At 31.9% G+C, this 18,004-nt stretch overlaps 1 protein-coding gene across 3 annotated transcripts in view; it reads left to right on the top strand.

The window, feature by feature from the left end:
* Positions 1-18,004, top strand: part of LOC114328644 (peptidyl-alpha-hydroxyglycine alpha-amidating lyase 2) — a 65,543-nt gene that overhangs the window by 16,862 nt on the left and 30,677 nt on the right. The window contains exons 1-3 of one of the 3 annotated variants that reach the window (XM_050642452.1): positions 4,094-4,248; positions 15,615-15,796; positions 17,375-17,573. In XM_050642452.1, the coding sequence (XP_050498409.1) occupies positions 4,150-4,248; positions 15,615-15,796; positions 17,375-17,573 (480 nt within the window). In that variant the 5' untranslated portion in view covers positions 4,094-4,149. Of the gene's footprint in view, positions 1-4,093; positions 4,249-8,958; positions 9,122-15,614; positions 15,797-17,374; positions 17,574-18,004 lie in introns of those variants that run through there. The other 2 variants (XM_050642451.1, XM_050642450.1) reach the window with 2 other exon arrangements.

An 18,004-nucleotide genomic window follows, 5' to 3' on the forward strand; every position in this document is an offset into this window, starting at 1 on the left:
CATTGATCTTGAGAAAGCATATGATAGAGTTCCTCGAGAGATTCTGTGGTGGGCACTCAATAAGAAAGGAGTCCTTGGTGAATATGTAAAGATTGTGAGGGATATGTATGAGGGAGTAACGACTAGTGTTAGGACAGGTGTGGGAGAGACTGATAATGATAAATTTCATGTGAAAGTAGGATTGCACCAAGGCTCTGTGCTTAGTCCGTATTTATTCTCATTAGGTTTGGACCAGATAACAGCGAAACTACAGGGTAAGATTCCATGGTGCTTAATGTATGCTGATGATGTCGTGTTAGTAGGAAATAGTGAAAGAGACTTAGAACAAAAACTGGAGCAGTGGAGGCAAGCTCTGGAGGAAATAGGTTTAAAACTTAGTAGGACAAAACCAGAGTATTTGGAATGTTCATTTAAAGATGGAGTTACTACAAATAAAATGGTATCTTTGCATGGTGAATTGATTGTAAAAAGCAATAGTTTTAAGAACCTGGGATCGGTATTACAGAGTAATGGAGAAATAGATGGAGATGCATGCAGTAGAATTAGAGCTGGATGGATGAAGTGACAATAAGCGAGTGGTGTGTTGTGTAACAGAAAAATTCCAATGAAGCTGAAGGGAAAATTCTATAAAACAGCCATTAGACCAACTATGATGTACGGAACTGAATGTTGGGCAGTAAAAAAGAAAGAGGAACAACGAATGCATGTGGCAAAGATGAGAATGATTAGATGGATGAATGGAGTGAGAAAGAAGGATAAAATTATAAATAAGTATATTAGGGGAAGTCTAGGTGTGGCACCAATTGATGCCAAAATGAGAGAGCATAGGTTAAGATGGTTTGGTCATGTTTAACGTCGAGACGTTAATCACCCAATACGAAGAATAGCTGAAGTGCAGATTCCTGGAAGGAGTAGGAGAGGAAGACCAAAGAAGACCTGGGGGGAGACGATAAAGCAGGACATGCTGGTAAAGGAGATTAATATTGATATGACCCAAGATAGAATTGTGTGGAGAAATGCAATTAGGCAAGCCGACCCCGCATAGGGATAAGGCAAAGAGAATGATGATGATGATGATGATGATGATTCATTGGCAATAAAAATAATATGTGCCCCATAAACTATAGCAATTTAAATAGCTTGTTTAATCGAATTCGCAAAATAAATATCAAATAAAATTTTAAAATTATCATTATCGACTTGCTATTTTAGCACATGCTTTGCAGAACACTTTTTCTTCGTTCAAAACTAATTCTGGAACGGTTTTGATCCAAGAGGCCACCAAATAGTTTTTCACTTTAGGCCTTTTTAAGAATCACTCGATAATACAACTAACATCTCATTTTTGTTGTATGTTTCTGAATAATGACAATTTTTGAATGGGAAATATTTCTTGAAGCTTGAATGACCGGCATAACATAAATTATGATAAATCATAGTCGTAAAATAAATGGAACTATAATACGCATTGCCGGCGTCTGCGACGATTCTTGTGACATCAACAAAAATTTCGCTAAAATTTGTTAAAAATACGCCAAAATATGCCAAAATATGTCAAACGGTCAAAAATATGTTCAAACCATCCAAATATGTTAAAAAAACGAAAATATTCTAAATATGTAAAATTAAATTCATGTCAAACTCCTTTAATTATCCTAATTAGTACACATCCTGAAGAGTTTGATTGTATCTTTGATGGTTATCGATACGCAAAAAACATATAATCCGGTCTTTAGTAATAACTACTGTAGATTCACGTTGCAATGTACCGGGTGTCGCAATAAGAATGGCTCTCTGCCATATCTCCAGGAACCGTTTATACTACAGCTTTGGGAAAAAAATATTTATAACAAAAGTTGTCTCGGGAAAAGCTTGGAAATTGTTTTCATAATTGTGGGTCCACCGCTAGAGGGCGTAATTGAATATCAAAAATTAAAAAATCAAAATTTTACAAAATTTTCCTAATGAAGGGGCACTGAAAATCCGATCATAGTTTTCTTTGGAAAATATTAAATACAAGTATGCATTTTTAATTCTGTATTATAAAATTAGATTAAATTAGCAATAGAATAGCGAAAACCGCATGTCTATAGCTTTTTTCTATCTCGAGATATCTTCAGAAACGTATAAATTTAAAAACATAACTGTTACTGTTACCGGTAAATGAAGTTAAGGAAAAGTAGTGTGCTATGGAAAAAACAAACATTTTCCAGATGTCAACGTTTATAAAATGGCTTTTCGACGCTTTTCATTTGTTTCGAGCCTCCTTCATATCGTATATTAATATTATACACGGATTATACGACACTTGACAGAGACTCAAAACAAATGAGAAGCGTTGAAAAGCCCTATTAATTAAAACAACTATAAGATAAACAACACTATAAAATATAACAAAGAAATAAAAACTATTTAGTGACGACCTAAATATTCAAATTGTTGCCTATCATTTTCGATTCAAGCATTTACTCTTTTAAGAGTAGATTAAACAGCAGTCTTAATTTCTGCTCTCGAAATGCTTTGAATGGCGTTTCGTATTCTCTGGATCATGTTTTCTCGAGTAGTGTAGTAAATGAATCGAAAATGATGGGCAACAATTTGAACATTTAGGTCGTCACTAAATAGTTGTTTTTATTTCTTTGTTATATTTTATAGTGTTGTTTGTCTCATTGTTGTTTTATATAATTATATTTATATATGTACGTTGACATCTGGAAAATGTTTCTTTGTTTTTTCCATAGCACACTACGTTTCCTTAATTTACACGTTTCTGAAGATATCTTGAGATAGAAAAAAGGTATCGACATGCGGTTTTCGCTATTTTATTGATTTAATATAATTTAATTAAGATTAAAAATGTATACTTGTATTTAATATTTTCCAAAGAAAACTAGATTTCTGAAAAAATTAAATAACGCCTCCTAGCTGGCATATTACATATTAGGCTGGTTCGAGATTATATATCTTACATTGGTGAAAAATATCTGTTTTCAATAAGACCAAGATTGCAAAGTGTAATTTAGCAGAACCGGACTTACAGCCATTTTTTCATAACAAGGTTCCCACTCACCCCCACCTTTTATTTGCAAAGGTAGACCCACCTTGTGAAATCAAATATACGCAGAATTTTATTAAGAATACGATGATCGGATTTCCAGTACCCCTTCATTCTGCAAATTTTGTAATATTTTGATTTTTTAATTTTTAATATTCAATTACACCCTCTAACGGTGGACCCACAATTATGAAAATAATTTCCAGGCTTTAACCGAGGCAAATTTTGTTATAAATATTTTTTTCTCAAAGCTGTACTATTAACGGTTCCTGAGATATGGCCGAGAGCCATTCTTATTGGGACATCCGGTACATGTATGAAACTCTTACAAAAAATACCTAATAATCAAAAGATTACGAATAATGACAGAACCCACATTACACAAAATATAATACCTATCAAGATATTTTAGAAACCGTATTCTAACCCTATTACAAACTCATTTGTATTTGAATAGTATCGTTAAATTTCGAGAGGTTAGCATACTGAATAGCAGGTATAATAATTAACTCTTTCAGAGGCAGAAATACTACAGCAAATTTTACCTTTTTGGACAGATTAGAGAAAATCAATGTAAATGCAGTACGAAATATGACGTCACACTTCCCATTTTAGTGATTTTTGTAGTATATTTTGGGTACCGTCGCCCGTGAAAGAGCCCTCTTAGTACAACAGATTAAAATTTATTAATTTCTACCTGGGCCGAAAACTTAACTACACCATTTAAATACAAATTACTGTAATAAGCTGAAGATTAAGGTTTGCTACAATATCTTGATAGGTACTATACTTTTGAATATAATACCCTGAGTCATCTGAATTTGGGATAAATGATTTAAAATCTTATATTTTTATATTGTTTACGTCAACAATATATTTTTTAGCTAAGCGATTCACTGTCATTTGAATATTTAGCACAAAAATATGGCTAATTTCAGAACGAATACAAAAGGTTAAAATAATAATAATAGCACGAATGACTGCACTGCAGAAGTGTAGGAAACAGCACCAAGTGAGTACCGTTACAGCGAACCAAATGACCTTAGCGATTCTTATTATCGCAGTCTCGGCTGCAATATGGTACCGTTGGTACTATGAACGTGAAACGGAATTATGTAGTAGCTACGTGTACTTTGTCTTTATTTTTAGTGATTATCGTTGTGTTTGTCAGTGTTAAACCATCAAAAATTAACGTAAGTATTTGTATAAATATTTGTCAAAAGTTCAGTAGTAGTACCTACCTACGTAGATGATTATTGTGAAGTCCACGTTGTTTGGTTCATAACATAGGTACGACTCCCTGACTGAAACAGCTGAAAAAATATAGGCTATGTGTACTCTTTATTGGAGTATGGACTTAAAAGTTGGACATTGAAGCAAGAACACACAATTAAGCTACAGTCATTTGAAATGTAGTATTACAGAAAAATGTTTAGAATAGCACGGAAGAGAAAAAAACGCTGGACGGAAGGGCCGCCCGAGAACTTTATCGTGCCGATCTATTATCGTTATGGTACTAGATATTGGCATTCTATAAAAATAACAAAGTTACTCGTTATTTTGATATTTTAGAAACACCTACTGTACTTAAAAGTATTTTATGGTTCTACGCATCATTAATTCCTGCATTTGAGAAAATGTTCGATGCCATATTTCGGGGACACACTATAGATGTGTAGATTATTGCATAAATCAATAGAATATTATAGTCATACTTTCATTTCAAATTAGTTCATTTTTCTGAGAAATTAATAGTTTACAATATTTGCATTTCATTCTATTTCGATTACGCCAGTCAATGCGCGAGATTAAGAACAAGATATTATCTCCAAATTCTATCCTACTGCATGGATTTTAATGAAATTTTGGGAGTAGCCCAATCTCCTAATTCAAAGTCTATCCTATATACTATGGCGCTTTTATCATGGGGGAAGTTCCCACCACTTCTCAGGGGTGAAATATTTTTATTTTCGAATTATATGGAGAAAAAGGAAGATTTTTAAGAAAATTTAAAAATTCATTCTATAATTTGATCACATTTTTTAAAAAAACCATTCATTTTAAACCCGTTTAACTTTTTGAAAGTAGAAATAACACTATATTAAAAGGTATTGAGAAGAAAAACAATGCATTTAAATTATGGTGGATGGGGAGTTAAATGTATATACTTTTCATTTTTCCTTAAAGTACATTAGTCATTATATTTTTTGCACCATATCTCGCTTAGTTTGTAAGTAACCGACATTTAGCGGTGCTCGTTTTAAAGGCCTTTTCAAACACTACAAAAGGTGTTGGTAGCATTATACACCTAAAACCTACCGTTCCTCTGTTATTTCAAGTTGAATACACCAATTTGAGCATGCACCAAAAAACAAACTATTTTCACCTACCATATCTCTTTTTGTATTATAAATAGAACATTTACGAAGGAACGAATCTCTTTATTATTTATAATCTAAAAAATGTTTTATATAGAGTTTTTAGTTCGATGCATAGTTTTTAAGGTATTCACAAAAAATCCGTCCGAAAAGGTGTCATTTTTCAATGAAAATGGCCAATTTTCAACTACGCATAACTCAAAAAGTATTGAGTTCTCAAAAAAAAGTATAGACCAGTTTTTGCTTAGAAATAGGTTCTTCAGCCACTTCCGTGCTTATTTTGACCAACAAATTTTCCACCCCCTTGAAGAAGTGGGAACCGCCCCAAGATAAAAAGCGCCATAGTATATATGGTAGATTTTGTTTCTTGAGATATTCCCTACTTACTGTGAAAATATCAAGTACATGAATGTAGTAGGATGGAATTCGGAGCCAAATACCCTCATTGACTGCTCTACAATAATGCTCTGCTATGAACGCGTGAGAGAGGACACACATAAGATTATAGCAAAATTTCTATTTACCGTAACTTTTCGAGTTTTTGAGCTACAGCAATAAATTTTATGTCATTGGAAAGGTAATTTTGCATTCTTTCAAAATGTGTTAAAATATACAGGGCGTATCAAAAAAATTAAGATTTTTTATTCATTTCCGGTTCAACCGGAAGCCATGTTTTTGGTAAAATTTATTGTGATAATAGATAATAAAATACCATATATGTCTGCAAAATTTCAAATTTCAGTTTCTATTAAGAAGGCAGTTACGAGCACTCGAATATTTTTTTATAAAAAATTCATAACTCCCCTCCTATGGGGAGTTAAGATATATGACTAATGTCATTCAATTTACTGATAGGATATCAAAAATATGTCAAAAAATAAAAAAATTCCTTGGAGCCATTTTTGAGAAAATCTAGTTCAAATTTATGTCAAAATTTGACCCCTTAAATATAGGCAACCCATATCTTTTTCTGAAAAACGATAACATCATTCTTATAGCCCCATCTTTAGGCTATATAACGACTTTTTCAAATTAAACTTATCTTCAAAAACTTTTTAGATAGATAGGGAAATGTGTCGGGGGGGCGGTCGGCCATGTTGGCCGCCATTTTGAATTTGGAAATGTCAAATTCCGTACTTTTATTTACCTATCGATGAGCTTACTTTGAGTTGAATTTCATTTATTTCTGTCAAAATTTGCAAAAATGGGCCCTAAATAACCCCCCTATTTCGGCCCCCCTTTGAGAGATTTTTTTTAAAAGCTTAGTTTCTCGACAAAATTCTCTTAAACTTACTCATACCGAATTTCATCAAAATCGGTCCAGTAGTTTTTGCTGGGCGGTGGCGACATACGTACGTACATACGTACGTACGTACGTACGTACATACTTCCGACATGTTTTTTTTATTTGCTTTTTAGACTCAGGGGGACTCAAAACGTCGAAAAAAAGTGAAATCTGAAAAAAAATTTTTTGCACGATCCTATAACTTTATCTATTATACTATACTACGTATATAGTACGATAAAGTAAAAACGAACAAGGAAGTATTGCGAGAAATCGACAAGGGATATGAAATAATAAACACAATAAAAATATTACAGGGATAGATGAGAGGAGGAAAAAGTATAGAAAAAATAAGAGTATAATGGCTGAAAAATTTACGGGACCGGTTTAAAATACACTTCCATTGGATTCTTCAGCGCAGCGGTAGATAGAGAAACGACAGTGATGATGATATCCAATGCCCGATTAGGAGACGGCTCTTAAAGAAGAAGAAGAACAAGTACTCTTTATTATTTATTTCCAATATTTCGTTGGTAGCTACCAACATCATCAGGAAATGCTAAAATTTAATAACATGAGAGATTTTAATATGTTTATACTTACAATTTGAGCAGAATGCCGTAACGAAAGCTGGTAAACATTTTAAAAATAGAAAAATATTTATAATAATACAACGAAAAACTGCTACACAAACAACAATATTATTTTTCTATGGATGCTATACAATATGCAACTTCTCTCACTACTTACATACATTCAAAACGAACAATTCCTCACCTAGTGAGAAAAGTCGGTCATTGCAGTGAGAAATATTTTTTCTCACGGGTTCTATTACGGTCTTCCATACTATGATCGCCGTTTCCATGGTAACATGCACAATACAAACACAATTAATGTTGTCAAATAAATGTGTTAAAGCAAAACTTACCAGGAATTACCTTTCAAAACTGTTCAAAAATAACTGTTAATTAGAATATTTTTAAAATAAAGTATGTAAATTTTAAGAATATTAAATACTTACATGTATACCTTTGGCAAAAATTTTGAATACGGTCCTTAACGGACGGCAATTTGAATTCTGCCATATGTTTTCAAGAGCCAAGCTCGCATTCCACAACAAAACGACAAGCCAACAAGTGCAATGTAAATTTTAGTGCTCTATTTATGTAATGTTTATTATTATTAATTAAAGTGCTTATTGAAAATGGCATGTAGCCGAAACGTTTAAGCCATAACAAAGTGTTTTATTTATAAGACCGAAAAACCCAGGAATTAAAAAGTTTCTATTTAAAAATTCACGGTCAGGAAATAACAAAACTATACATGTATATGTATTTTATTTCAATTTATGCATATAATATACCTAAAAGCACCTAAATTATTTAATTTTGAAGTTTGAACTCTTAACAAAACCGCATCCATACAAAAAGTACAGTGTGCAACTAACACTTGAGAAAATGACTTATTTCTCCCTCGCTTGGTTTGCGACCCTCGCCTCGTGCCTCGGCTCGTGCCAACAAACTTCTGCGCTCGTGAGAAATATGTCTTTTTTCTCACTTGTTGTACAATATACTATTGTCCCGTGTTGTATATTTTGTTGTACGTAAAGCATTTAATTCCTGACTTACAGTAAGGGAAGCGCTTTTGGCTTACAAAACCATCTTCAGACCTTTGATTACATTTTAAAAATGATAATTGTTGTCAATTTGAAAGTCATTAAAAATACAGCACAAAAAACACATTAAAATTTGGTTATGGTACGGATGCAATCACTCAGCCATTTGCTGAATGGAGCTGGTTGATGGATATAATTTAAGAAAAAATTTCAAAATTTTTTTAATTATTCTTCTACTTTTTAGAAGAATGTAACTGCATATTATAACATAATTATTAATTTCAAACAACTTTTCTTATTAAGAGTTTTAGATATTATCAAAAATAAAGGTACTTTACCCTTAAGCAAAAATCATATTTTTTGACATACCTCGTATACGACTGAAAAAAATTAATATCTGATAATTCTAGATACTTTAGATTTACAACATGCAGAACATTTTATGAAGAATAATTTTTTTCCGTAAAAATAATAATAATTTTTTTTTCCATAGGTATTATGGTTCCAACTTAGAGGGACATATTGTATAATATACAATGTATTTATATCACAACTTAATAATAATAAATAATAAATATTATCATAAACAAATAAATTCATCAGATATTGCAAATTGCATCGAACCAAATGACCTTAGCGTCTTATTATCACTGTCTCGGTTGCAATATGGTACCGATGATAGTACTATGAACGCAAAACGAAATTATGTGGTAGTGGCGTGCGTTTTGTCTTTAGTTTCTTTATTTGTAGTGATTATCGTTTTATATATTAAATCATCAAATGTTAATGTGAGTAAGTATTTGTAGAATGTATAAATTTGTAAATTTATGACAAAAATTAAGTATTAGTACTGACGTGGATTGTTTACAAGTCGACGTTGTTTGATTCATATCATATGGCTTGCTGGTGTTTATACTTTTTTAAAAGACCTTTTTTCTATTTCCAAACTATGTTTTTGACTTTCTCTCTGGAGTCTTCATCAAGATTTGTTTCGAAGCTTCAGCCTCCCGATTTCCTAGTTTATTTTAGTATTAATTTTATTGACACTACAGTCTTCTTTTTTAATAACCGTCTACCAATCGGAGGTTGGATACCATCATCACTATATCCTATTCCAAAAACATACGCCTGTTTTGGATTACTTCGACAACGAATATTTTACTGTGCAAAATAAGAAGAACGAAAGTAATGTGCAAATTACATTGTTGTTTATTGGAATAATTATTAGCGCCATTTACTTTCGTACTTCTTATGTTGCACAGTAAAATATTCGTTGTCGAAGTAATCCAAAACAGGCGTATGTTCGTGGAATGGCCCATACATATATTTACTCTATCTACCGCTGGCGCTCCTCTGACGAGTAAATTTTTCAACCATATCGAACGCTTGGCTGATGTATAGAAAAGCTGTACTAGAGTATTTACCTCTTAGTTTCTAGGACATTATACTACTGATTTGTTTGACTGTACGGTGTGTTTGTTCTATTGTTCCATATTTGCTACGAAAACCAAATTGGTGTTTTGGAATTAAGTCTGTTTCTTCTATTATTGGTTGTAATCGACGTAGAAAATTTTTTTAATAGCTTAGATAATATAATTAAGAGACTGATGGGTCTATTTGAGTTCAGTTCTTTGGGGTCTTTTCCTAGTTTTAGCAACATTATGATATCTGCTACTTTCTACTGATTAGCAAAATGTGCATAAGTAAGTAGGTACTGTATTAAATATATGTGTTATTGCCATGATTATTTTCTTAGTAAGGTTAGATTTTGCAGCATTTTTCCGGTGACGAGATCATATCCGGGGGCCTTTTTGTATTGATTTCATTCATGAGTACCTACAATTCGGATTTCTTTATGTTTATTTATGTTTTAATTTTTGTCTGAAAGATCCATATAAAAAGATATATTAAGAAATTTTAGGATTTCATTATCATCCTTGTCGTTTTGGCCAATGTTGTAAGGTTTAAAGACATTTTTTAGGCGTTCAGCAAAGGCCTTTGCCTTTTCATTATTACCTCTGGTCCATGTTTCCGCAGAGTTTTTAAGCGGAGAAATAAAAATAGGAAAAGAAATGAAAGGCAAAATTTAGAAAACAGTCATCAGACCAATAATGACATAAATGGCAGAAATATGACCTGACAGAGAGGACAAAAATAATGCTAGAAACAGCAGAGATGAAAACCCATCGAAAAATTGATGGTAAGATACTATGAAACAGAGTTAGAAGTAGACAACGTTAATAACTGAGTAAGAAAAAAAAATTGTAGAATGAAATGACAACACCAGCCGAATCACAATAAAAAGAGTACCAGGAAACAATAAAGGCCACGAAAACGATGTGACGACAACTTTCTGGAGGCACATTAAAAAAGACAGAGTAATGTCTACAAAAAGAAGAAGAAGAAGAAGAAGAAGAAGAAGAAGAAGAAGAGAGAAGAGTCCTTGTTGTCATATTTGAGCGTTGCCAGGTCGATCTTCTCTATTTTTGGTTTTTTAAAGAACGAACTGGTTATGTATAGGTTTTTTCTTTTGCATAATGTACTAGTATTTTTTCTCCTCTATTATTTCTTTTTCTAATCCATAGGATATTATTAAAATTTTATTTCTGATTTCATCTTTTCCTCTAAATATAATATATTTAACGTAATATACATATATAAATATATTATAGAAAATAGTATATGTATAAGTATATTATTTCCCTAAATAAATATTTATACTATTATGAAAACAAAAGTTTCTTTCTAAATTTCCTGTTTGTTATCTTACGTATCCATACTGTCACTTAAAAAATATTGTTCTCAATTTGAGTCCTGATATAAAAATCCTAAATAATGGCGCACTTCTATCCAGCGAAAGCTCGAAAAGTGCGTTTGTATGTTCCACGTTCCACAGAATCATTTTCCGCACGTGACTCGGTTTTTCCTCGAGTGTAGATGTTACTTGAGCTGCTCTATTTAATGAGCACTCCAGATTGTTTGTACTGACGATTTTTTTAAAGCCAGATGGTATCGGCGGCAGCGATTATGGATTTATTGACTCTGTCGAGATAGGGCGAGTTCATTGAAGCATCTCGATTAGTGGGTGATAGGTAAATCATTTCCTTCTTATATACCCTGGGCTAATTAGCAAAATACAAGGAAAAGGTATTTACCAGGAATCGAATCTTATGATTGTATATATTAATAATATAGGTATCCAAAGTCCGCAGATAGTGTACTACTTTTTTTACAAACAAAATGGCGCCCGAAAATCGGTTTTTTTTCAATTTTTGCTCTATAACTCCAAAGATTTTAACTTTACACCAAAAACACTCAAACAAAAATTCACCGAAATTAAATTCTGCATAGAGACGTGTTTCTCCCGATTTATTTTGACGAAAATTCTCCCCGGAAAATGCGGGTTTTTCCAACAAAATCTTTAATTTTCAACTAAAATTTTAGATAAGTAATTGTTTATCAATAATTAAATAACTTAGTAATATAAAAGCACTTTCCATATATATTATAATTCCAGAACCCGATGGAAATTGAATGAACAGTTTAGCAACAATTGAATTGTTAATTAAAAATTTACGGTCGCTATATTAACCACAATAATTATGATACATAAGAATAACTATGATTTTTGCATAAAAAGACACTGTACCTATCTAATGTACTTTACAGAATTGAAATTGGACTATTTAAGCGGCCTCAGGAATATTTTAAAATTATAAACAATTTTTTGGCTTATAAATAAATAGAATATCTTGGGAAATATTAAATTAAATTAAATCATGAAAACGGTATTGGAAAAAAAGCGGCATGACGCTTCTTTTAAAAGCAAAAACGTTTAATTGTGATGACTACTTCCTGTGATAAAACCGGTCAAAGTTGACCGGCATTTACGGCAAAGATTTAAACAGCAGGATCATAATTTTCGAAGCATCACCTTTTTATTTCGGTCTTCTTTCTCCACACCAATTTTCATATCTTTAAAATACTCATAACATATATTATTATAATAACAACTATCAATATTACGAGTGAAAATTGCCAAAAATAGCAAAATTCCAATCAAAAATTAGGTTGGAGAAAATGTAATCTCAAAGTTCTAAATCGGTATACGTTAAAAAATGCATTTTCTCGGCTTCCCATGGAGCAATTTTCTTCATTTTTTTTTTGTTCCCAAGTAACTCGAGTAGAGCCATCTAACTAACGCATTATTAAATGTCAAACTTGTTTTTTTTTTGTTATAATATATTAATTTATTTATAAGAAAATAAAACTACATATTTTTTCCAGTTGTAGACTTTTTTGAAAGCTGTATAGTTATTTAAACAATCTTTATTTAAACAAATTAAAAAAATTGTTATAATAAATAAATTAATTTATTATAACAAAACAAAAGCAAGTTTGACATTTAATAATGAGTTAGTGAGATGGCTCTACTCGAGTTACATGGGAACAAAAAAAGAATGAAGAAAATTGCTCCATGGGAAGCCGAGAAAATGCATTTTTTTAACGTATACCGATTTTGAACTTCGAGATTACATTTTCTACAACCTAATTTTTGATTGGAATTTTTGCTATTTTTTGGCAATTTTCACTCGTAATATTAATAGTTTTTATTATAATAATATATGTATAAGTATTTTAAAGATATGAAGATTGGTGTGGAGAAAGAGGACCGAAATAAAATGGTGATGGTTTAAAAATTATGATGCTATTTTTTATATATTTGCCGTAAATGCCGGTCAACTTTGACCGGTTGTATGTCAGGAACCACTCAAGACAATTTTTTTCTTTTAAAAGAAGCATTCTGCCATATTTTTTTCAATACCGTTTTCACGATTTAATTTAATTTAATATTTCCCAAAATATTCTATTTGTTTATAGGCCAAAAAATTGTTTATAATTTTAAAATATTCCTGTGGCCGCCTAAATAGTCCAATTTCAATTCTGTAAAGTGCATTAGATAAGTACAGTGGCTTTTTATACAATAATCATAGTTATTCTTATGTATCATAATTATTGTGGTTATTATAGCGACCGTAAATTTTTAATTAACAATTTAATTGTTGCTAAACTGTTCATTCAATGTCCATCGGCTTCTGGAATTATAATCTATACAAAAAGAGCTTTTATACTACCAAGTTATTTATTCATTGACAAACAACTACTTAGCTAAAATTGTAGTTGAAAATTAAAGATTTTGTTGGAAGAACCCGCATTTTCCGGGGAAAATTTTCGTCGAAGTAAATCGGGAGAAACACGTCTCTATGCAGAATTTAATTGTGGTGAATTTTTGTTTGGGTGTTTTTGGTGTAAAGTTAAAATCTTTGGAGTTATAGAGCAAAAATTGAAAAAACCCCGTTTTTCGGGCGCCATTTTGTTTATAAAAAAGTAGCACACTATCTACGGACTTTGCATACCTATTTTATTAATATATACAATCATAAGATTCGATTCCAGCAATAAAATTGCTGGTAAATAACTTTTCCCAAAAATGGCCTATTCTCCGATAGTCTGCCCAGACTAATATTACGTTAATAGGTAGGAGTATATCAATTCAGGGAGATAAATTGACATACTCCCACCTATAACATTTTGGTATTGTTATATTTAGTTTTAGCAGCCTACACTTAAATTACTTATTAAAAGGGATTTTGTATTTATGCAAACTAACTACGCAGCTGCAAGCAGGCTCATGGCTTGGTTTACAATCTGTCTCCATTCCTGTTTGTTCTTCGCTTCTTCTTCCAAATTGCTTACATTGAGATACCTCAGGTCGTCCCCAATTTCATAACTCCATCTGGTCTTAGTCTTCTTTATATTTTTTTGCGGTGGACATCAGAACTCGTCATTGGATCATGTGAAACAAAAAACTAAAAAATATTTTATTAGCTTATGAGGTTCTCGGGGTGACGCTGTACACCGAGAGAAAAAAATTCTTGACATAAAGAAACTTTATTAATATTTAAGAAAGATCGACTTGGCATATTGCCTAAGAACTATATCTTTGTATGTAAGATATAATTTTCTAAAATATTTCAAATAACTTCTACTATAGCCAAAGAAATATATCTTAAACATGATTGAACTATCACTTTCTCGCAAACTTCAAACCCATTTATAAGAAAGAAATTATACTTGATGTTAATTAATTTTATTAGTCATAAAAATATATTTTCTACACATTACAAAACTATTCTTTCTGAGCAATAATATTTCTTAGTAAGGAATATTATTATTTTACTATTAATAATTAATGTATTTAATGTTAAGAAATATATTTCGCAGAGATAAACGTATATTTAGAGTTAAGTTAATATTTGTTGAAAATAAAGTGATATTACATACGGCGAAATAAATCATTGTGTTAAGGTAAAATCATTATTTATTAATAAAACAAGATATAAAACGTTATTATTACATACAAATATTTTCTCCACTCTTAAACCACTGGCTTCTACACAACAATAAATGGATGGAGAGGCAAATCCAACTTTCTCAAATTTTCTTTCTTTTGTTAATAGCACTCTGTATATCAGCAATTCACTAAAACAAAATCGTTATGTAGAAAGAGTAAACTTACTTTAATAATTTTTTTTTATAAAGATACAGTTTTTTAGTTTTAACGATTCTTGAATTTTTGGTCAGAAGTCAAAAGATCACTCAGAAGTCAAAATAACAAAATTTTCTGCAAGAATTTGTATCATTCATGAATGACATAAATATGAATCAACATATTTATTATTGTTAAACAAAATCTAAGCATAAAACAAAAAATATCTTGACAGCGTTACCTCACGAAATGTCTAAAGAAAATTTGTTCAAAATTTCAGGTGGATTAGTCAGGTAGTTTTTGAGTTACAATGTCCACCGTCTTTGAAAAACGCGTTTAAAGTTTTGACAACTTTTATTTTCAATTTCTTTTTTGTCTGTCAAATCGTAAAGTGATGCACACCAGAATATGTTTTTAAATCACGGAGTAATTTACAACAGAGAAGGGGAACAGCTGTTGAATTTTTCTTCTGCACAGCGAATCGAAGGTAGAGATATTCAACATGCTGTATTTTCGGTAATTTTGCTCCGATCTATCTACAATTTTCAGGGAGTATTCTTGAATTATGTACTTTAATTTAGAATAATAAAAAAATATAAAATTTCAAAATTTTCAAACCATGTCCCACACCCCTTAATATTTTTTGGTCATCAACTATAATTTTCCTTGTTTTTCTTTGTAATAAGTATGGCTAATTAATTACAGCATGAATAAATTATTTTTTTTTGCAGGATGCGCCTCAATCAGAGGAACAAACGACCGTAGCTGACATATCAGAAAAACCTGATGTACCAAAAGTTGTACAAAACTGGCCAGAGGAACCCTTAAAGTTGGGGCAGGTCTCAGGAGTATCAGTTAATTCTGCTCTTCAACCTGTTATATTCCACCGAGTAGATCGAGTGTGGGATGAAACGTAAGTATTAGAAATAGTTCTTTACTTCTTCTTCTTGCAGTACGCATCAGTGGCGGCTCGTGGCCTTAGAGACAGGGTCGGCAAGATTTTTTTGTCTCCTCATATATGTATACCATCTAATTAAAAGGCTTAAATCATCATAGGAGAATTTTTTGTTTTTTTTTGTTTGGTTTACTTGACATTCTCTCTTGTGTCATTGTGTTTCGACAATACGTTTTGATTATTTTGAGACAAGAGAAATCCCGTTCATTTGAGGCAGAAGTTAGTGGTAATAAGAGAATTTATGAACAGTTTGTTGTAGTGAATTGCAGAACTTACTATATAAAATTATACATATTTGTAACTTATCCCACTTTCCGAAAATATTTGGATCAGCATAATTTTTAAGTAACTTGTAAATAAATATATTGGAAATTTTTTGGCGAAGGTTAAATAAATTACAATATCAATTAAACGACGTAAAACGGCGTGATTATTTTTTACAATTTCTGCCGATGCTTCCAAATGAAACACCGGCAGATTTAAATGTGCCGTACCTGCCGCTTAATGCCTACGGAGAGAAATATACGTTTGGTTGCTCTTCGACTCGTATTTCGTTGAGTTTTAGTTAGGTGTAAATCGTCAATCTCGAGATGAGCTGGGGTCGGCTTGACGAAAACAGTTAGATGAATGGCTCGGATCATTCATTTTTTGAAGTCTCTTATGCACAGGGATCACTTAACGCTCGGATTGGGCGAATCCTTTTAAAAATCATGAATAAAATTCAGTCTGTATTATCTGACAGATTTTTTTTATTTCACAGATACAAATGACATCTACTCTGATTAAATTAAATATTAAAAAAAAACCTGTATGTATCTATAAATTTATGGGTCGGCACTGCCGACCCTGACCTGCCGCCACTACGCTGTTCGATTATCGAATGTTGACGATGATATTGGTAATAATAACTTTGCTTACGGCAGCAACAGATTAGCGGTGGTCTCTTGATACCACTTTCGGAGATTTTGGAGTTACGATGTTTTTCTTCGGCCTGGGCTTCTCCTTCCGCCGATCTTGCTCTGTATTATGAGCTGTAGAAGATATCTTCTATTAGAACAGTTTAATATGCGCTGAAAACAGATTACTATTCGTTGTCCTTACCTGTTGGAAGGGAAATTATAATCTCTAGATGATCCTAGATGTATTGGAATTGCCAATATTTGTTATCAAATATTTATTTATTATTACATACTACTGATTTTGATTGTCACCACACATTGGCGGGGGATCCAATCAATTGCCATCTACAGTCGCTTTTTTTCGCTGCAATTTTTTCTGACTCCATATAATATTTTTTGACTCCCTCCAATTTTCCCCTTGAATTTTGTCATGTGTCCCTCTAATTTTTCCTGACTACCTTCTATTTTATCGGCTCTCCCTCTAATTGTTGTGGCTCCTTCTAACTTTTCCTGACTCCATCTAATCTTTCCTTACTCCCTCCTTACTCCCTAAAAGGTAGCATGGATGATCTGCAAGGATATTGGCCTTCAAAAAGTTGTTCTTTATTGTCCTAATTTTGCTATTAATTTGTTTTAGTACATTCAATGAAACGCACCACTACCAACAAACGCATCTGGGACCAATACGAGAACATACAGTTCTTACTCTAGATCCACAAACAGGAAAAGTGCTTGGAAGATGGGGAGCTGATTTCTTCTACATGCCACACGGCTTAACTATTGACAGGCATGACAACATTTGGGTAACCGACGTCGCTCTGCATCAAGTTTTTAAGGTTAGTATTAATTTTGTAACAATAAAACAGACACACACACAGACAGTTGGGGACCAATGTATACTTAACAATAAAACTCCCAACTAATATTACGAACCAATTGTTTTGCGTTCGATTAGGTCTGTCTCTCAGAAGTAGGTACCTCTTAACTTAATTGCAAATGTGCATAATAAATAAGACGAAAATGTCCAGAGAAGCTCTCAGATTTTGATATTCTTCTGAATCACAATTCTCGACCTCCTCCTGCGAGAGTAGTAAAATAAAGCCAACAACCCAAAACGCTGAGGATATTAGAACATTAATTCTATAATGTTGTTCTGAAGCTATTTCCTTGTGGCATTTTTATAATTACGTATTTTTTATGGGAAATAAGCCACAATTTTACTAAAAATAAATTTACACAATTTTACATAAATATTGGCGATATCATT

This window comes from Diabrotica virgifera, chromosome 2, assembly GCF_917563875.1.
Source record: "Diabrotica virgifera virgifera chromosome 2, PGI_DIABVI_V3a".
Taxonomy (NCBI): Eukaryota; Metazoa; Arthropoda; class Insecta; order Coleoptera; family Chrysomelidae; genus Diabrotica; species Diabrotica virgifera.